Source organism: Manacus candei, unplaced genomic scaffold, assembly GCF_025592945.1.
Source record: "Manacus candei isolate 608988 ecotype Guabito, Panama unplaced genomic scaffold, ASM2559294v1 h1tg000076l, whole genome shotgun sequence".
In the NCBI taxonomy this organism is placed as follows: Eukaryota; Metazoa; Chordata; class Aves; order Passeriformes; family Pipridae; genus Manacus; species Manacus candei.
Window position 1 is genome coordinate 9,433,188 of NW_026138124.1, and position 21,156 is coordinate 9,454,343.

A 21,156-nucleotide genomic window follows, 5' to 3' on the forward strand; every position below is an offset into this window, starting at 1 on the left:
GCAGGAGGAGTCAGTTCAAGAGACTTGCTCAGTAAAGAGCAGGAGCAATGGATACACTGGTTACAGCTTTTTACCTGTTCTACAAAGATTTGTACACTGGAAGGCCTGGCATGGGGTGGGAGCTCTTCCCACCCCACCCCACCATAAAGGAAATGTTCTGAGTGAGCTTAAAAGAGAAAAAAAAAAAAAACATAGCACAAAAGGCACATTTCAGCTGAATAGCAAAGAAATCAAGGACCAGCAGATACAGAAATCGTTTCTGGAAAGTATTAGCGAGTCTTAAGCTTAAACTTCATAAATATATTGCAATAAAGCAAGTGTGATTCAATCAAGGGATGGGAGCCTGAAGACACTGGGTCTGTTCCTAACGCTGCAACTAATCTGCTCTTCGGCCTCGGGCATAACACTTCACTTCTTCACTGCCCACAGCCACCACCCATGGTGGTGTGGGGGGAAGAAGAGACATTTGTGCATCGGTGCCTTCTCCTCTCCTCGCCGTGGCACGAGCCCTGCGCTGTGCCGGGGAGGCACCGCTGGCACCGCAGCTCCCTGACCCCACAGCGATCCCCCCCGCTGGCCCGCGAGCCCCCACGGCCCTTCCAGAGGCAGGAGCGATTCCTACGGATCAACAGAGCCTAAAGAAGCGCTGCCACGGCAGTCCTGGAGCTGCACAACCACACAGGCGGCTCGTTTTCCTTCGAGTTTTGGGATGTTTCGACTTCATGAACCGTAAAAGTGAAGCTCATGTTTTTCCCAAATAGCCAAAATTTGCTTGTGACGTTTGAGATCACAAGCAAAAGGAAATGACCAGCTGCGTCTCTTGTTAGTCATGAGGGTGGTTTCTACCGGATGAAGACGCGAGAATTAATTTATTTGGGAGTCAGTAAGAGCCTGATGGATCCAGCCCACTGAGACAGGAGATGTAACTCTCTGTGTGCCTGAAGATACAAGCTCTTCACCCACACAAATCCCTCTGGAAATGCACATTTGTCTCCCCGAAGTGCAAGTTACCCACAGGTATCAACACTGATTGAACACTGTCCTGGAGCAGGAACGTTGGCTGCGGCCCCGGGAGTCACCCATCAGTCCAGTTCTCCACAGTCCCCATCCCTGAATGATACTGCAGCGACGACTCCCTGGACAGGGAGAAGCTCTGTGAGTACAGGAACTCGTTGGCCGCGTTGAGGTGCGGAGAGGGGGGTTTCCTCTCGCACACGGACGGGTGCACCCGCTCCCTCGGGAAGGACGGCGCGGGGACGCGCTCCCGGACCTGAGACTGGGACAGCTGGTTGTAGACGCTGAAGTGGCCGTTCCCCGGCGGCTGCGAGCCCTGGCCCGCGATGGCCGGGAGCCGCGGCATCATGGGGGCGGCGGGGAAGTGAGGAGGGAAGGGCTGGTAGGGCACAGTTTCCATTGTCTGAACGCTGTAGCTGGTGTAAGGTGCGACTGAAGTCCACATGTTGCAGCCCAGCGGGGGGGGCGGGGGGGGCAGGTCGTCGACCGCCGAGACCCCAGCGATGTCGGCCCCGGCCCCAGAGTACATGCAGGCCTCCCTCGGGGCCACCTCGCTGCAGTAGGACGGGCTCAGCATCTGCTGCTCGTAGGGCGGCGGGGAACGGAAATAGTGATCGTCCCCCACGGAGGACGAGGCTTCCAGGTAGGAGCGTTTGCAGGGCAGGTCCAGGTGCCGGGTGCTTTCTGCGGACACAAAAATGCACAGTCAGGAGCAGCTCCTGCTGCAAAGTGCACAAAAATGCACAGTCAGGAACAAGGGATTTATTTAGCAGAGACCTGCTGGGAGCCTGGGCTGGGTTTGTGGAGTTTATGGAGTCCCCTTGGAAGCAACTGCGGTTATTCCACTGAACTGCTGCTCTTTTCTCAGATTAATCCAGTTAAACCCTTTGAGTTTGGGAAAACAATGTACAGCATCAAAAAGACATTGTGCTGCAAATGTCAGGCTAATCCCCCCTGGCCTCAAAGCGTTCTGGTGACATTTGTCAGGTTAAGTGAGGGACTTGGGCTACTCTTCTCACATCAGGGATTACTTCACGTTCATCCAGATAACAGAGGTCCCTGACACTCCTTCGGGGTCCCTCCTGACAAATTCAAGAAGTCTCTTAGAGGGTCTTATCGCAGCCTGCCTTCCTGTCATTGCAAAAATGACTCTACATTTCCCAGATATTCGTGTCAAAAGCTGCAGAAATATTTCCAGATAAAAGGAGCCCTTTCCCAGTCAACAGCCCTTCCTCAGCTTTACAGGGAGGGAAGAGCCGTAGCCCCTCTCCTGCAGCTTGTGGGGACCATGGCTGTGTTTACCAGCAGCTTTCTGTTAGTTATTAGGAATATTCTTTGGATGAATTAGTGAATTCATCTGCAGATTAAACATCTGCTAGAACTCCGCGTTTGCCTCGCAGCCCTCATTACTGGTGCTGTTGGATTCTTCGTTTGGCCACGATCAGAGGGTTCTCACAGCTTAAATAAATTAGCAAGCAATGAGACATGCAAATAGAAGGTTGTTTTTTTTTTTTTCCTGTGCAAAACTTTTCTGTTTAACTTAAAACATGCCGTGATCTCATCTGATGCTGAATTGAAAGGAAGAGAATGTAGTCACAGCTCACTTAAACTTGAGAACTGGTGGATAGGAGGAAAGGGCTGCTTATAAACAGCTTCCACAGTCCCACTAGTCTGCAGACACTGAGAGAATTGCTGATGGCTTTGTCTCAGAAAGTGCTGAAAGTGCAGAACTTTGTTAATGCCAATGGCCCCTTACAGACAATTTTTAGTTCAGCTGATCCTAACAGTGGATAATTTTCCAGCAAAGCTTCGTGCCATTTAAATTACACATTCTAATTAATTTTTTCAGCTCTGACTCAAGACTCTGAATTTACTTTCTATGGGACAAAACCACTGATAACTGCCCCAGATGGCAGCTCGTGGTTCCTGATCCTCCAAAACACTTTGATCACACCGGTATCCTTAAAGATCAAGGCCCAAGAGACCGATCCAAACCCAGCCAGAGCCAGCCACAAGCTTTCAGTGCTCACACTCTCAGGTTTAAGTGCTGTAATACTTTTCCAGCTGTAAACTCGAGTTACCTCTTCTCTTTAGGCAGTGGTAGAAGAGCCCTGAATCTCTCTGTGCTGTGAAGGTGTTGAGTGGCAGGTCTTGAGTGTCCGAAGCTGCAAATTGCATGTGAGCACCATTCTCATACTGATAATGCTGAAGGGTCTGGTGATTGCCATGAAGTGGGTTCACGTCTGGCTTTGTTGAAAGCTGGCCATGACTGGACACCAACCTCTGCCTCATGATGCTCTTGGAAATTACTGGATATTCTTTGCTGAAAGAAGTGAGAAAAATTATTACTGGTTGTACAGCCATCAACAGAATGATGAAATATTAGTTTGGCTTCCCTAGAGCAATCTCCAATGACTTCACCACCCTTTGCCTAACACGATGAACTCATCACCCCCCTCTGGGTGTGGGCAAATAACACGCAGAGTGTGTCACCGACTGACAGGAAGAGATTTTTTTGGGGTATAAATGGCATCAAAAGCCCCGGTGCCCTCAAGCACGTGGTGCCCCACGGCACAGGCACCTCCTAAGTGCTTCTCCAGAGAGGTGCAGCCCACAGGGAGCAGGCCAAGGAGGGCCCCTGGTGCTGCCCGGCCGTACCTTTGCAGCCGAGCCACGCGCAGGTCGCTGTCGTCGCTGCCCCGGAATCCCTTGGCAAAGGGGTTGTTCTCAATTTTCAGCTGCGTTATCTTTGAAAGAACAAAACCAAGGGTGAAGTGTTTGAAAGCAGGTCACACCAAAAAAGAGCAGCAGGGCTGAGGTGGTGGTCGAGGTGCCCCGTCCTGTGTGACACCCTGTGAATAAGTCTAGATCTTATTCTGGGCCTCGTGTTCTTAGTCTGGGCTCTTGATAGAGAGAATATATTTGTCTGATTTAAAAGGCTCCAGGGAAGCTCCCAAGCAGCTGATGAACCACAACAAGTGTAGGATCCTTCTGAACCCACTGCCTGACAGCAGGTTTGTGCATCCTGACTTCATTTTGTTGTTTAGTGACCATGGTTTTCCTCTGACATGAGCAGAATCAGGGCGTCGGTCCCTCCTTGTGCCTCATCCAGCCAGGAGGGGATTTGGGGTGAACACTCACACCTTCCTCACTGCCTCTGTCCTCAGCTTCCCACCTCTGGGAGCCCACAGTCACCCAGACTCTCTTTTTTTTTTTTCTTTAGGAAGACAATTATTTGCAACAACACTTCTTGCCAAGAGGGTATTTCTGAGCTAAAAACAGTTCAGTGATTTGTTTCTTCTAAAAGACACACCCAGACCAGGTTTTGAATTGTCCACCCTGTGCTACCACCCAGCTACAGCCCCCCAGAACCAGCTGTACAGCAGTGACAGTGGGAGTAAGAAGTTTATGAAGCACTTTGGGAACCTTAGGGATGAAAGGCACTATTGACACCAGACATTTTAATTTAAGTACATATTAAATATAACTTCTTTCTGGTTAACCATGTTTGGGCAAATGGTCGTTTTACACCAACAGCTACAACTTTTCTAACAGGATTCACTTCAGTGTCCTAATGGGCACTTTTTCCTCCCCTGCCTTACCATAACACTCACATCCATATTTCTGCTCTGAGTCTCCTAATTAGCTCACTAATTGCAGAATTTTTGCAAGGACTCTGTGCTGCAGGCATCAAAGGGCACACAGGCATCCTGCTTGGGAGGAAAAGCTCTGGTCAGGTTATTGGGGAGGAAGAATTTCACACTTGTTCCTGTTCCTGTAGGATTTTCCCATGAATGTGTAGAGAAGGAGGTGGCACAGTAACCCAGGGCAGGTTTGGGGGTGACAGGAGGGCTCCAGCAGTGCCACCTCACTCTGTGCCTTCAGTTATGAACCCTGATGCACTTTAAAAATCCCAATTAATCCTCAAACAACCCCACAGTTGGGCTTTACCATTAGGAAAACCGCCTGGGAGTGGGAGCAAAGGCAGGCAGAGCAGTAGCAGGATAGAATCCAGAGCCTTGCCAGCCCCTGCCTGTCATTGTCCCCTCTCCCTGCCCTGGTGACAGTACCACAGGGAGGTGACAATTCACTGTCCCACTGCTCAGTCCTGCTGGGAACCTGGGCTGGGAAAACCCTCAGGATGCTGCCCACAGCCCCCAGTGCCAACACCCTCAAACCAGGAGAGAAACCAGACCCCAACACCCCCTCCCAGCACAGAACTGAGCCCTTTGTACTTTATATCCCCCCCAAAACCACCCCCAAACCCCCCCAACCCCTCCTGCCTTCACGTGCAAACCGCAGCGCCGGCGTTTTTATGGTCACAGTCCATGTATGTCTCACTAAACACACACACACTGTAATTACTTTGCACTGCAGATTTATGGGCAAGCTTTGCTGGTCATTATGAGATGTGCTTTGCTGTTTGAATGACACCCCAGCACCGTGAGCACAGTGATTCATCAGAGTCTGGATACGCAGGGCCTGCCAAAATATTGTTACCAGGGATGTTCCAGAGCTGCATCCTCTGGCTCATCTCTCGTGCTTGCTGCCAGGGTGGAAAATTGTCTTTTAAAGCAGCATGACAGGCTCTCCCCCTCCCTCCAAGCAGGCAGATCCCACTCACCAAAGCACAGCACTGTGTGGCTGCAGTGGGGAAGATCCTCTCACTGTGAGTTACAAAGCCCCTGACCAGAAATGAAGCACTTTTAGCCCAAAAAGGCCAAAAAAAAAAAAGGCCAAAAAAAAAAAAATAATCACACTACCTTGTGATTCTGGTAGGAGGTGACTGATATGAAGGATGTCTCTGGGAAGACATGGGTGCAGAAGGCTGTGTTCTTGGAGCCAAAAGCGTTGTTCTCGTCCGCCTTCACGATGTGCAGCCGTGGTTGGTATTTGTGCATTGAATTAAGGATGATCTGGAAAACAATCGGTGCCAAAGTAAGAAATCCATTTAAAAAAATAAAAAAGACAAGCCATAGCTATCCACCAGACTTTCCAAGCAGGACCCAGAGCCCACCAGGGCTCAGCTCTAGCTTTGCTTGCGAGTTAGAAGGGAAAATCTCTTTGTATAAATGCACATGAACCAAGACAGAAAAGGTATCTGCTGCTCTGGCAAGCAGGACTGAACTTAAAGCTTTCCTGGTAAACTCTCATTTTCCTATTGCTATTGGATAGAGTCAGTCTGGGTGGAAAAAATGCCATCATTTTTTTCCCCCAGCTCACGCTGAAGCTGTACAATATATAATTCACCAGCAGACTGCTCTGTAAAGATCCCCAGTAAATACTTTACTGAGCTGAAAAATACACAGTTTAGCAGGGGGGAAAAAAAACCAACAACACAGAAACCACAGGGGGAAAGAAAACTAGAAAGCTCTGCTGGTAAAAGAAAACTACAAAAGGGGCAGATTTGTTTTTTCCTGCTGCTTGTGGAGCAGCCGCGTGTGGGTGGCAGGGTCTGGGCACCCCTCGCAGCCACCCCACAGCTCCTGCCCCTTCTAAAGGCAGGACCCAGCCTGGGGATGTTTTTTATGGCTCAGGGCAGCACAGGGTCCTCAGATGGAGCTAATGGGGCTGAGAGGGGCTGCCCAGCCCATCCCAGCCCGGCCCTGCAGCACTGAGCTCCCACAAAGGAGGGATGTGCCAGATGAAAACGGCTTCGAGAAATGGAATTTCTTTTAAGAAGTGGGATGGTTTTAAGAAAAGCCTTTATTCCTTTTACTGGGCAAAGAAGAAATACTGCTTTCTGGTTTTCTTGGCGTAATCCTTTTCCATCTCTTTTTTCCTGTCCCAAATGGGCTAATTGAGCCCGGCTGGTCCTGCAGGAGAAGGGGTCTCCAGCCAGGCTGTCACCCCTGGGGCACCCAAAACAGCTGCAAGGACACGTCTGTCCCCGACAGGGGCACAGGAAAAGGGCCAAGGAGGGAACATTGGGATGGGTGGTGTCTTCCCCTGGTGGTAAATAAATGGGTGGGTGGCTGGCTGGATCTATGGATAGATGGATGAATGGATGGAAGGATGGGTGGATGGATGGGTGGATGTCCACAATGCAACAGAGCAGAGTCAGTTCACACTAATTGAGGATTTAGCCAATTTCCAATGAGAATTACTAAGAAGCAGAAGAATTTTGTGTTCAGGAACCCTTTCTACCTGACTCCCATCCCAAGGAGAGCTCCCAGTGGCAGCTCCAGCCGGGATGGGAGACAGTGTATGGAGCTTGTGCTCTTTAAAGCCCTTCATCTGCCTGCACGTCGCTCTGCCCACAGTAGCAGCTGCATTATACACCACTTAAATGCAATTTTTATTGTTGACGTTTTCCAGACAACCCTCCCTGCTCCCCAAGAGGGAGAACCAGGAATTTTTGGCATTTTATCAGCTTTGCATCGAGTCTCTTAAGCACTTTGTGGCCGTTGATGGGCAGGGTGTAGATCTGAGAGGGTCGGCTCAGGTTTTGGGTTGGAGCCTTTTCTCTGCTTTCATGTATCAGCCACTCGTAAAACAAAGCCAAGGCAGTGACACCAGAGGGACAGGACTGTCACAAGAGGGGGCATTTTAATTTTCAATAATTAAGAGCTGAGCCAAGCTGATAAACAATGGTTGTCTGGAGCAAAAGCTGGGGTGTGCTGAGGGATCCTCACTGCCTGTCCCAGGTCAGGTGATGGGTCCCCAGAGTTTGAGCAACTCAACTTCAGGATGAAGAAAACAAACTGAGATTTCCAAAGGGAAAATCAGAACACTAGGTTTAGATACACTCTGTAAAAAAAGTCCATATTCCCCCTCCAAAGAGGTATCAGCTGGGCTACAACCCCTTTAAATATATATATGTACATATATTTATATATAAATAACATCTTCAAATTCAAGAAGTCCAAACAATTTCCAAAATGAACAGATTATTACTTCTTGGAGCCTAATAAAAGAATTCAGGAAAGGATTTTTGACAGATGCTCAAAGTTACAGCTGTGCCTGCAGACCTGCCTGGAGGTTCATCATGAAGTGCTTGATATCTGTTTGTGGGGGGGAAAAAAACCCTAAATGGCTTAATTTAGCAATTACACTTACAAGGTTGAACATGGGGAGTCGTGGTGCTGCTTTGGACGCTTCCCTGTGCTCCCCTGGGGCTGCACAGGGGGATTTCCCACATATTTTGGGAACCACTGTCCACATAAACCCCACATTTCCCAGACACACACATTTCTTGCACACACACCCTCCTCCCCTGTGCCTGGGGTGAGCCCCGTGCATCCCAAATCCCTCCGAACCATCCAAAAAAAAATGATCTCTGGTTCCAAAACACCGGGTCAGCACAAAGCCAAATGCCAGCAACTCAGGCTAAATAGTTTTCAAGGCTGCTGTTGGAAAACTGGTCACTGGCTAAAAATACACAAAACGAACGTAAATTCCGCCCTGACGATGGAGATCAGCAGAAAGAGGAACTCCAAGAACTGTGTCAAAAATGAGAGGTATTTTAATTGATGGGACAGAGCCCTCAGCCTCCGAGATTATGCTAAAAGAGTGACTTCATATTTCCCTGCACTTACCTTTCTCATTGCAAGGTCATGGGGAGATTAACTCAGTGTCAGACACTGTCACACCCATTTTTATGTGGTTTTCAGTACAAAGTTTGAAATAGTTTGGCTGCTGAAAAAGAAACAGCATTGCCTGGTCTTGCTGCTGAAAATAGTTGCTGGTGTATTGGTTAGAACGTGATAAAAGGCAAGGGTATAAAATTAGGGAGGGAAATGGGAAAAGGGTGTTTCCTGAGCAGCACTGAGACATGCTTAGGAAGGGAAAGCCTCTCACTGCAGCTTGGGGATCTTGTCTATTTGCTCACGAAAGGAACAGTTCAGACATCAATAAATAAATAAAAATAACGAAAATAATAAATATGAATAAACAAATTTTTTTCCATGTTAAAACCCAGACCAAAACAAACTGACAAGTGGTAAATCAAACAGATATCCCAACCAGAACCCTCCAATCAGAAGGCTTTTGCCAGTCTGCAGGATGGGGCCCAAAGGCCACAAACCCAGCGGGGTGACGGTGCCACGTTCCTCGGGACAGTGCAAACCTGCCTTGAAATCACCAGGAAAATGTCTTTACTCTTCTATGAAATTCGGGGAGTTGATTTAAGAGCTCTCCCTGTTCTGCCAAGGTATCGGATGTCACACGATGCAGGGGTTGCCATGGCAACTGCCCTTTTTATATTGAACAGTAAACGGCTACGAAAAAGCCACATAATTTTATGGTCAGTCCCGGGGGATCACATAACTAATATAAAATCTTGCATTTTAATATATATTTTCTGCTTCTTTCTTCCTTCCCTCTATTCTTTCAAAGTGAAAAAGCCTTTGAGCCGAGGCTGGCCCTGGTCCCACACCGGGACACTGAGCAGAACAAAAACCTGAGGATTCAGTTTTTCTGCATAAAAATACCTCGGTGTGTTAATCAAAGAGGCTCTGCAGGATCACAACCCTCTGCAGAGCACCTCCATCAGTATTTAGAGCATTTGAGGGTGCAAACCATCCCAAGCTGCAGTTTTCTTTAGGAGTGATTGCTTTGGGGATGCCCCTGTCAGCACCTGTGCTGCCCAGGGTGAACAGGATGTGTCCAGGGGAGATGGTGGGATCACATCCCCCCCTGGAGCTCACAGGGACACCTCACCTCAAAGCAAGTAATTAAAATCATAGTAATTAAAATCATACCGTCCTTTAGGTTGGGAGAGACCCTCGAGATCCTCCAGCTCAACCAAATAAAACCAAATATATTCAGACACCCTCTTACAGCAGCAGAATCATGAGCTCTAAAATCCCCTGAATCCATTTTCACACATCTCCAGGGAAGGGTTCACCCCACTCTGCCCAAAGGCAGGCCAGGGCTGCAGCCCCACAGACCCAGGACAGGGCTCTTTCCAGCCCTGATTCCAGCCCTGATTCCAGCCCTGAATCCATCCAGGCTCCAGCAAAGGAGCCTCCCAAACCCACACATTTGTCCTGGCAATCCACAGAGTGAGGAATAAAAGAAAGGCTGGAAAATCCTGGGAAAACATTCAACATGAGCTCAGACAAATAGTTTCTTACGAGGTGACCAAAGATGGGATTTCTGTTTTTTTTTTTTCTTTTTTTTTTCCATCCCCTGGTTCTTTTCCATCCAACATCAGCTGGAATTCACTGTGGTGTTTCCTGGCCTTGGGATGGAGCTTTGCTGTGATTTCCACCCCCACTCTGGCACGTGAGGGTTTGTTTGGGAATGGGCAGGTGAGGGAGGAGCCCAGGTGGGATGTTCTGGGACACCCCAGGGTGTGACCCCCCCTGGTGTCACCTGCCCTCCTGTCACCCCCTGGGCACAAAGTGACCTCTTCCCTTGCCCTTCTCCAGGCCAGATCCCACCCCAGACTGGGACACCATTCCAGGATGTAAAACTCCACATGGGACTTTATAATTTATTTGGGCACCACCATTGCTCTGATCAGCTGGGAGACATTGCCTAAAATGGATGGAGGAGGGGAAAAATGAAAAAAAAGGAAGAAAATAAAAATTTCATGGATATTCTTTTGGCAGAAGGATGAGTGATGCTCCAACAAAAAAAAAATTGTCTGCAAATTTAGGGCTGGACAAAAGGGCTTTTTCAAGGTTTAAATGGATTGAGAAAAAAGTTCATTAGTATTGGGAGAGATTTATTTATATATATATATAATATATATAACATATATAGTATACATTGTCTATATAATATATTATATATAATATTAAATATTAAATAATATATATTATATATACATTAAATATATTATACATTATATATCTACTCTCTCTCTATATATAAAATATATATTATATATATACTTATAAATGGGTGAATGTGTATGTGTATATATATATATATATATATAAAATTCTCATCTATTTTTTATGTTCAATATAAAGAAAAGAAAAATATATATTGTATAAATTCCTTATGTATATATAAGAAATCATATATATTAATAAGCTATCTTATAAATATATATAAGTAAAATAAATTTCATATATAAATAAATGTATATTAAATAAATAAATAAATACATAAATAAAAAAAATATATATATGAGAGTAAGAAATCTTCAGCTGAGGATAAGGATGTGAAATGCTTTCTTGCTACAGGATAGTGCAGGCAGGATTCCCCCTGGGAGCTGCCATGGCCCCATCCATCCATCCATCCATCCATCCATCCATCCATCCATCCCTCTGGAAAATCCAGCAGGGCCAAAGTGGAGCTGCTGCCAAGGCAGCACATAAACCTCATACCAGCACCCGAGAGGAAACTGCTTGGCCACAAGTCATAAAGCAAACAAATAAAACAAAAATTATAAATAAAAATGAGGGGTTTGCAAGATTGGTAGGACATGAAGCTCATTAAGGGACCTGAGTGCTCCTGACGAGCACAGACAGAAAAATTAATGGAAAAATGGAAAGGAAACCCCAAGACTTGGAGAAAAATTAAGTCTTTCAGTGATAATCAAATAAAACCAAGTGTGCAAATATTAAATCTGGAGAGAAATAACAAACTCATCAGCGTTAAAGGGTAAAGCCAGTAAACAGCAGATCTGGGTCAGGAAAACCAGGAGTATCCCTTAAAATGCTATCAAAAGTGACCAGCCCTCTATAATATCCTGCAGCTTTAAACCTCACTGGGTTACATCTCAGAAACTAAAATAAAAGCTGTATTTTAGAAGCAGATGAAGCACATTATGGCAATTAAAAGGCACCATCAGCAGCCAAGGAGGGAGGGAGGGAGGTAACAAAACAAGCTCAGCAATACTGTGTTGGGGGGATTAAATGATAAATATCCACTTTTATTTGTCACAACCTCCACTTCTAATCTTCATTTATTACTTGTCTTCTTTCTGTTTTTTCCCTGCAGGAATATCTTTATATATTCTGGAATATATCTATATATTCTTTGTATTTCTTTTTTTTTTTTTTTTAAAGAAAAACCATTACCAGTTGATCTGGTCCCAGCTGGAGCCTGCCAGAGATCCTGAGGTGATGCTCTCTCCCTTTCCAAGCTGGCCTGGCTGCAGGAGCCCAGGAACAGACAAGTCCTCTGGCAGAGGCTTCATTTCAGTGGAGTCACTGACAGCAACAGCAACAACAAAAGCACAACCCCCTGATGGGATGCACTTGCTCTGCTGCTGTTTTCCAGCCTTTCTTGACCCTGAGTATTCCCAGCCTGCCTAAAACCGGGAAAAGAGGGGACCTGGGTGTGAAGCTGCAAGGTTTTCTCCCAGCTGTATCACATCTGGTGAGATGGGCTTCCCTCAGAGCAGCCATCCAGCTCCTCTGGACACTGAAACCCATTCCAAAGGTCCTCTGGGGAAAGATCCTGCACTGCCAGCACGTGTCCAGAGCCACCAACCTGCTGTCCTTCCCTAAAGCTGGGACTCCTCATGGCCAGTCCTGCAGTGTCCTCATGTCCTCCCTGTCATGTACACAGTGTAAAACCAAATTAAAGCCGGCCCTAATTAACAGCCTCTGCTTCTTTGCAGCACCTCTTGTGTTCAGGGATGCTGTTTAACCCTCTTTGTGGCTCTCACTGCTCATCTCGCCGTCCCTCAAGGGATATTGAGTATCTTTATATATATTAAATACCTTTATACAGATTAACTCCATGCACATAATTATGTGCCATTGACACAACAACCTCACTGCAGGTCCAAGCTGGAGCCCCTCAGCAACTCCCCCACACCCTTCAGCAGCTTCACCCCCACCCAGAGCACCCTCCACCTGCCCCACAGCTCCAGAAGGACGATCTCACGGGCACCTTCTTCCTCTCACTGTTTACATACTTCAGTCCTCTGAAGAAGGTGGAAATCCATCCATGGGTGTTTATCACTGAGGAGATGCTCCCTTGATATTCCCCCGTGGGCCCTGAACCAACCTTCTAAAGAAATCCAAGTGCTACATTCTCCTTTCCAATGGAGAGCTGATTTTTGTGCAGGCTGTGATTACCCAGCCATCTGTCGGCACCTGCAGGGATATGACCTGGCTCACCACGGAATCATTCCCTTTTTTCACCTGGAAAACACAGCCAGGCATTTCCCAGGCAGGAGAAGGGGTGTGCCACCCTCGCTGACACTCACAGGATTATTTTCATCTCTGGTATCCCCGTGGCATTAGAGGGCTCTGCCACAATCCCTAATGCCCATAATCACTCACCGGCCCCACGTAAATCAGAGGCTCTATCAGGCTGATTATCTCTGCATGTAAAGCTTTGAAAATACATAAATTCAGATTTCACTCCGAGCAGGGGTGGCTTACAATGCTTTCTTTGGGATCAGATGGACCCTGCTGCAGCTAAACATTACAGGGGCTGCTGATTTCTTAATCCATTCTCAACACGAGCGTTTCTCAGTTGTTAAGCCTGGTGTGAAAGAAGCCTTTCATGGATGAAAAATCCCCCTGGAGCAAAATATACAGCCCAGGTTTCCAGGCTGTGCTGTGTGAGCTGGGCACAGGCTTACCTGCCACAAAACCTGCTCAGCTGGTGGGGTTTGAGGCTGATTACAGAGCTCTGAATTAAATCTTATATCAAATCTGCTCAGTCCTACAGTGAAAAATGCCTCCCGTGCCTCTGACTGTAACTAATGATTTACCACAACAGATAAGGGGCCAGGGGAAGCAGCAGGAGTGGGGTTTGTGGGGCTGGAGAGGAAGGGCTGGTGGCTGGGCTATGGGTTGGGTGTCACAGAGAGAGGCTTTCCCATCCCCAGCACGGTAAATAATCTCCAATCTAATTCTGTGGATTGCAGCAAGGGCTTCAGCTCCACAGCTTATTAATTAAGCTGTTTAACTTACTTATTTTAAGCCTTAAATGTGCCTACACTTGTCTTTATGGGGCTGCCTGCCCCTGCTGTTAAGCAGCTATTAGAGCACACGCACCCAGGGCATGGACTGATGGGTTGGTTCATCAACGAATCCAGTGGAATAATGGGAATTTCCTGCCTGCCTGTCTCTCAGGTGACACCCCAGGAGTGCAGGAGCCAGGCTCAGAGGGATGTGTCCCAGGCAGGGAGCCCAGTGCCACGACACCTTCAGGAGCCTGCAGTGGCTGAGGGTGCCAGGGGGGTGACCCAGCACAGCTCACACACCGAAAAAATCACCAGCCAAGCCTGCAGAAATTCTCCCCCAGCGTGGTTTTGAGGTTTGGAGGAAATCAGAGACAAAAGGAAGCGCAGGCAGGCTCTGCTGGCTCATGGGAAGGCAAACAAACCCTGTGGCTTTCCCGGCTTGTTTTTCCTGGGGAGCTTCAAGAAAGTGTTTGCAGTCACTGGGAACAAATTCCTAGAAATGAGAAGCTGTTATTATTCCTTCGTGGGACTGTGCTGGGCAGGCACTGCCCATCCAGGGACAGGACATCAGCCACCCCTGCAACAGCAGAGCAGTCCTCAGCCAGAACTGATGGGAGGATTCCCACTCTCCTGGTGCAGAGTCCAGCTCTCCTCCATTTGCACAACAAAAGTGGAGCACCACGTCTCTAAAGCAGATGATTAATTTAGAAGCCTAAAAAGGAGACGTCTGAGAATGGGCTCAACCCCATTTAGCCAGGCAGGTTGTCCATGCCTGAACTGAACAGCAAAATGGGCACTCAAAATAGCTTATCTCAGGCATCTTCCCAACGTGAAAACACAGGGAATGTGCTGGGCTGTGGGCATGGCCTGAGAGCACTGAGCAGGGCTCACCTGGAGCATGGCATTGTGATGCAGGTATAACCCCAAACCAGAGTCCCCTCTGGGTCACTAGTGAGGAGGACAAACATGGGAGGACAAACAGGCTGTTCACTGAAAAGGGGAGAGGGGGGGAAAAAAAACCCCAAACCCAAAAAATCTTCCCCGTTAAAACGCAGCGTTAAAATCGCAGTCAAAAAAAAAAAAAAAAATGACAAAGTCAGGAAAAGCAAACTTTTTAAGTTGCAAAACCAACACTGCACATCCTGTTTGTTTTACAGCCACATCGCACATCCTGTGTGTTTTAGGGTTTACATTTTACAACATAAACAGTCGGATATTAAAAGCCGCGGAGTTAAAACCGAGGGGAAAAACATGGGGTGGAAAAGTGCCACGTGCGTGGTCAGCAGGCTGGGGGTGGCTGTGGGTGGCACCCAAAGGGTGGCACTGGGGGGGGTTGTGGGATTTTTACTGTGTGACCCCAAACGTGGTTGTTGCATTGTATTATTTCATTTCATTTCCGTGGTGCTTTTCCCCCCTGAGAGGAGAGCGAAGGGGAGAGCTCGCCTGTGATTAATAAGGCCGGCATTAAACGGTCCCGATGAGCCTTTGAAGCTCACACATGTTTCCTTGGGGGTCAGTAGGTTGGGAAGAGGGTCAGGTTATCACCGTGTCACGCTGCCAGAGCCCGGCTCTGCCGCGGCACCGGCGACACGCGGCACCGGCGCGGTGCTTTACACGGCTCAAAATGTGCAAAAGTCACAAAAATCCGGGATTTTTAGCAGCCTTTTGAGCCTGTGGGGTCGTCCTGCCTCTGGAGTCAGAGCCACAAATCTCAGGCTGATTTAGCCGTGCCAGGGTTGCGCTTTCCAGGTGGCTTTAGGAGCATCAGGACATTGACTCCGCAGGAAAACCTGCTCTTTAGAGGCTTGATGCACAATCATTTTGAGCAAGAGATACACCCCTTCACACTCTGCACCCTTCTCACAGCCCCCCTCACCCCCCAAAGGGATGCTGCTTTAAAGGTTAGCAGGTTAAAAAAACACATTTGATGACACAAATTAGACTCTCTTACCTGTGGTGCTAAGGAGGAGCTGATGGCACTACACTTAGAAGGGTTTTAAACTTCGTCTTCCCTTCCTCCCAAGGTTGGTTAATTTTCACCTGACTTTCAGCTCAGATGGTGCAAACCAGACAAGTCCATGTTTTTATCTAAGCCCCCATTCTCCTGGCAGGCTGGAAGGGCCCTTGGTCCGAGTTATTAAATGCACTGGGGAAGAAAACTGTGTGCTCCCCACCTCTGCATTCCCAAAACACAAGATTTCCCACAAGATTGGCCCACCCCTGCCCAAAACCCTTGCAGAAGGTCTCTCTTACATGTCCAAAGGGGTCCAGGTGGTTGTTGGTGAGTTTGAGCTTCTGGAAGGACACGAGCTGGCGCATCCAGTGTGCCCCCGTGGCCGGGGAGTCGGGGTGCACGTACAGCCGGCCCGGCATGGCCGGCTCTGCCTTCCCGGCCACCATCCTGCAGACACAGAGGGTACAGCTTGATCACCTCCCAGGCACAGCTTTTTGTCCTTGACCTCAGCCCAGCAACCCTCCCACCAGCCCTGAGGGGGACACAGGAGGATGTGGGGACTTGAGGAGGCTCCTGCTGATCCTGGGGGTTTCCAGGGGCTGGCAGAGTGACCCTATCCTTGCTCCACACAGGGTTTCCTTGGGGCAGGGGTTCTGTACTGGCAGTGGTCAAGGAGGAAATCTTGTCTGGGTTTTTGGAAGCCTTCAAAGACCTTTCTGCAAAGGCAGATGGTCTCACACACTTCCCAGGAGAAGGTACTTGTGAGCACCAGTACCAGTGTGGGTGCACTCCCACAGCCTATCCCAGTGGGAAGGGGCTGCTCCCTGCTCTGGAGCTGTGTGCTGGCACAGGGTGCTGCCCTTGTACCCTTCTGCCAGCTCCCCTTGCCCCACACCACCACCACCAGCTCTCATGGACACAAGACCCAGCCATGAGACATCACTTAATGGCAACGCCCTCATCACTCCGCATTGTTCTCCTCCCATAAAACCCCAATAAAAGCAATATTACCAAAAAACAAAAGAAACTTTCCAGCAGCAATAAAAGGAAAAGGGGAAACAGCTCTAGGGCTGGCAAAAACTCAATTAAACAGAGTTAGCAACTATCCATCATCTCGTGTTTAATGTTTGAAACACACAAAGTGGCCACCGTGGCGCAGAGACCCTCAGTCCACTCCTCTTACCCAGCGGCATTCCGGGACAAAAGCACACAGAAAAGGGATTTTTTTAAAAAAACTAGAGCAGCCCTAATGTGCAAGTGAATTATTGCTGCTTTATGGGATGTCACCAGGCTCGTTCCCATTAAGAGGCCTGTGAGATTTTCCATTGCTCATCTTTTCACCAGGCAGCAGCCGGTGGAAGGGTTTGGGAAAACCACAGGGAATGGTGGCACTGAGGGAGGCTGGTGGGCACTTTGGGGGGTAAAAATCCAAAGGGAAAACAGCTCCTTTGTCAGAGAGCAAAAATCACAGCTGCCTCTTGGGTATGGAGCTTGACTCAAAGGCACAGGGAAGGGAAGAACAACAGAAGAGAATAAAGGCTCTGAGTGAACCATCCCACATTTGACTTTAGAGCTGCTCTCCTAAAAGTAAAATATTACTGCGGAAGAAAGGAATTTATAACTTTCCTTGACTCACTTAGATACTTAATTTTGAACAACAAAGTGGACCGTTAGATCATCCAGTCCAGCCTCTGGTATAATGCAGGCTGTGGCTTCACCCTCCTGCACCACACAGAGCCAGGTAACCTACGCTTGGCCTAAAGCATCTCCTCCAAAAAGACACCCAGTCTAGAGCACTTCAGGCATGGACAACTCGCCATCCCCATCAGCACTTTGTTCCAGCAGTCCATCCCCTATTCTGTTAGTAATGTTTTATTTTGTGTTTGCCTGGCTTTAACTTCCAGCCCTTGGCTGTTGCCTCCATCCCTGCTCCACCAAAGAGGGCTCCGGGACGTCGGCGTCCCTCCCGTGGGAAGGTGTTTGTGTTGGTTTCTGAGTCTGCACAACAAATGGTTGACCCAACTGCAATTTTCTTGTGGAAAAGAAGGCAAACAGGAATGTTCTCTCACCATTTGTTGTCACAGAATTTATACCGGTGGTCGTCAGCCGGGACGATGTCGATCAACAAGATGTACTTGGTCTTGGGGTTCATTCCAGTCACTTTGACCTTGTAACTAGGAAACATCCTCCTTAGGAAAAGCAAAGGGTTAAGACATTAGTGAGAGACCTGGAGCAGCGCTGGAACCGATGGAAACTTGGAGCAGCACCCAAAAAGGCAGATCCACCATGAGATGAACTCACACAAGGACAAAGGAGCTACAGAACATTATTGCTGCTTGTACATCACCTGAATTCAACTCACTCTTTCCAGAGCGTGTCCTGGTGCAAAATGGAGCACAAATATGGACGAGGGACACCAGGAAAAGGTGGATGCACAGAGAGATGGGGGGGATCAACACATCCCTCTTTGTGGGAGGCTTGGACAAGGAGCCCTCACACGTACAGGAGGTTCTACCCAGCTTCTGGCAGCCTCAGGATTGCAGGTTTCTTGCTGCCATGAAAGTACATGAACAGCCATGAGATTTGACTCCACTTCTGAAGAACCTGAGCACACGCAGGTTCCTCATTCACACGATCCCAACACCCACAACACCAAGTCCCTACTCCTGAGTTCCCTCCAACAAACTGAGGATCACCAAAGCCCACGGGGAGACTGAGGGTTAAACCCGGCGGTGGCACAGATGGGCCTTCCCGGATTTCCCAGATTCACACACAGCCATTAAACCCAGCTGGAGCCAGGAGCAGGGAAGAGCTCCCCGTGGAAACGTGTCCGTCCCGCTGATTTACCACCAACTCCAGCGGCCACAACGCAGCCAACACCAAACCAGAATGTCACACAAACCAGTGCCTCACCAGAGGATGTCTGTGTGTGTATCCTACACACCTAAGCAAGCTCTGCAATATTCAGGAAGGTTTCTAATAAAGCCATGGAAGAAGTACATTCCATCGCCGCCCGGTGTTGCGATCCAAAGGAGAGGGCCCTAATGGGTCCTGGCATTGCCATGGGCTTCCCAGTCCCTCGAGAACACATCACCAGCCAGGATTTGCAGGATTAGGCACTTCACATCCTCAGGGTTACTATATTTTCTTGGCTCCATCTTCCCAGCCTCCTCCTCATCCAGTAAAAACACCCAAGTCAGTAGAGCAAGCTGGCTCACCACAGCCTTGCAGCCACCAGCCAGGACAGAAAGTTCTCCTTCCCACCGGCACCAGGGGATGGAGGCCGGGAATTGCCACATCCCGGAGTCACTCTAATGACACAAATCAGGAAAGGCCCGAATCCCGATGCCGTTTCTCCATCAGACATCGAGGCCACTTTGTCCCTGCCTTCATCCCTCCTTTCCCCGTGTGTTGCCCCCTCCCCAGCCGAGCTGGGCAGCTCCAGGGGTTGCAGCACCATTTTGTCGCTGCTTTTGGGAGGAGGCAACAAAATGGGCCCTGTTCAAAAACCGTTTCAATTGACTCTTTTAACCACCCTGCATAAATTCCAGATGTTTACCATGTAATTAGCCGGGACTAAAAAGGGGTGGTTTACCAATGTCCCTCTTTGATTTTCATTCATAAACTCCACACTCCTCTTAACCTTGTCCTCCTACAGGTAAGCACCTGGGTAAATACAGTAGGACATTTCAATTTGTGAATACACAGCCCAATTCACACATTGAAAAAAAATTGTATAAGGAATCCGATCTGAAAGCCAAGATTTTTTCTTTTTCTTTTTTTTTTTTTTTTTTTAAATTAGGCTTTAAAATGGTATTTAAAAATGAAACAGAAAACAAGAAGAAAAAAAAAAAAAAAAGGAGAAATTCATTAAAAACCAGAAACGAGATGGACACAGTTTGACAGTTCATTGTACCAGGCGAATGTCCAGCATCAGGGATTTTTATAACATTTAGCTTCTGAATTTCTTTTTTCCTCAATCATTTCGTTTACTGTAGAACATCCAAGCTGCTAAAGTAGCCGAACTGATATATTGTAAATGTTAAGTGCTTTTTTAATGGCATTTAAAATTAAGCTTCAGCATATGGAGTTCATATAGCATGGACATGCCTGAGTTTATAATGTTCTTTAGTATAGCCCTCTAAAATAAATACAAAGAGCCAAAGTACTACTATAATATATACAGCTGAAATTCTTTAAGGATAACAAATGGGGACTCACATCTGATTGAAGGTGTTGCTTAACTTGCAAACCACTCTCTATCTCGCAGTGGTAGCATTGTACTCTGCCTTCCACAGACCCAGCTCCAACCAAGTTTGCCAACTCTCTGCATTCTTTTCCAGGAAAACACAGGGTAGATTTTAGTAATTTGGCTGTGCATGGACATTTCATCATTATTATTAGCTGCTGCATTTTGGCCTTAAAGAAAAAATATGCGACTAATGTGCTGTCCAGGGACTTGTCAGTTTAATTTTCTTAATGAAAACATATTTCTCAACCCCTTGGCAGAGGCTCCTTCAGTAAATATGGCTTTGCAATACGATACAAACATGGGCTGTGCGTTCCTGGTGGGAAGGCCACGGCAAACCTGGGAGCTGGGGCCAAGAAAACGCAGTCACAGAGATTGAATTAAAAAAAAAAAAAAAGGCAAGAGAGAGAGCACCTAATATCATGAAATGATATTTTGAAACGTCCCGTTTGAGAGAAGGGAGCAGAAAACCACGGCGGAGGCACCGGCCCTGCCCGGCAGCGAGGCCGTGCCTACAGTGGCTCCACACAGCTCCCTGGGAGGGGGCCAAAAAGCTGCCTGCTTCCCCCAAATTTACTGCAGGTCAATGGAGCTACTCAGAGCCACGGGCCCTGAGCTACTCAGGAGCACAGGCCGAGCTCCCTCTGGCAGGCAGGGCCGGGGCGGATGGGCGGCTCCGCAGAGGATGCTCTGCCCCGGCGGCCCCGGACAATAGGTTGCTTCATCACCCATTGCCTGGGGAGCAGCAGCGGCACAAGGATGGCCCAGCGCTGCAATAAAACCTGCCAAGGTCTTTGCCAAGCTCTGGGAAAGCTCAGCCTGGCTTTGGTGGGAGGTCTGAGGCAAGAGCCGGGCAGGTCCATATATTTTACCCGCCCGCCTTCCCGCTGCCACGCACGGCTCCCAACCCAGTCAGAGCTTTGCTGTGCTGGGCAGAAACTGGGGACAAAGACTGGGCATTTGGGGCTTCCCAGGGAGGATGTCTGAGCAGGTGGCATCTGGTCCTCAGGGACACCTCCTGCCCCAAGGATGGCTGCAGCCCTGCCTGGGCACATGGGGCAGCTCAGCAGGATTCAGTGCTGGGAATGTGCAGCACAGGATAAACCAACTGCC

General features: G+C 48.2%; 1 protein-coding gene across 1 annotated transcript in view; it reads right to left on the reverse strand.

Moving 5' to 3' along the window:
- Positions 1-805: 805 nt before the first annotated feature.
- TBX4 (T-box transcription factor 4) overlaps positions 806-21,156 on the reverse strand; it is a 30,056-nt gene continuing 9,705 nt past the window's right edge. The window contains exons 3-8 of the mRNA XM_051809417.1: positions 17,864-17,983; positions 16,094-16,241; positions 5,778-5,930; positions 3,673-3,761; positions 3,096-3,337; positions 806-1,698 (exon numbers count right to left, since the gene is read on the reverse strand). Coding sequence (XP_051665377.1) covers positions 1,076-1,698; positions 3,096-3,337; positions 3,673-3,761; positions 5,778-5,930; positions 16,094-16,241; positions 17,864-17,983 — 1,375 coding nt within the window. The 3' untranslated portion in view covers positions 806-1,075. The remainder of the gene's footprint in view (positions 1,699-3,095; positions 3,338-3,672; positions 3,762-5,777; positions 5,931-16,093; positions 16,242-17,863; positions 17,984-21,156) is intronic.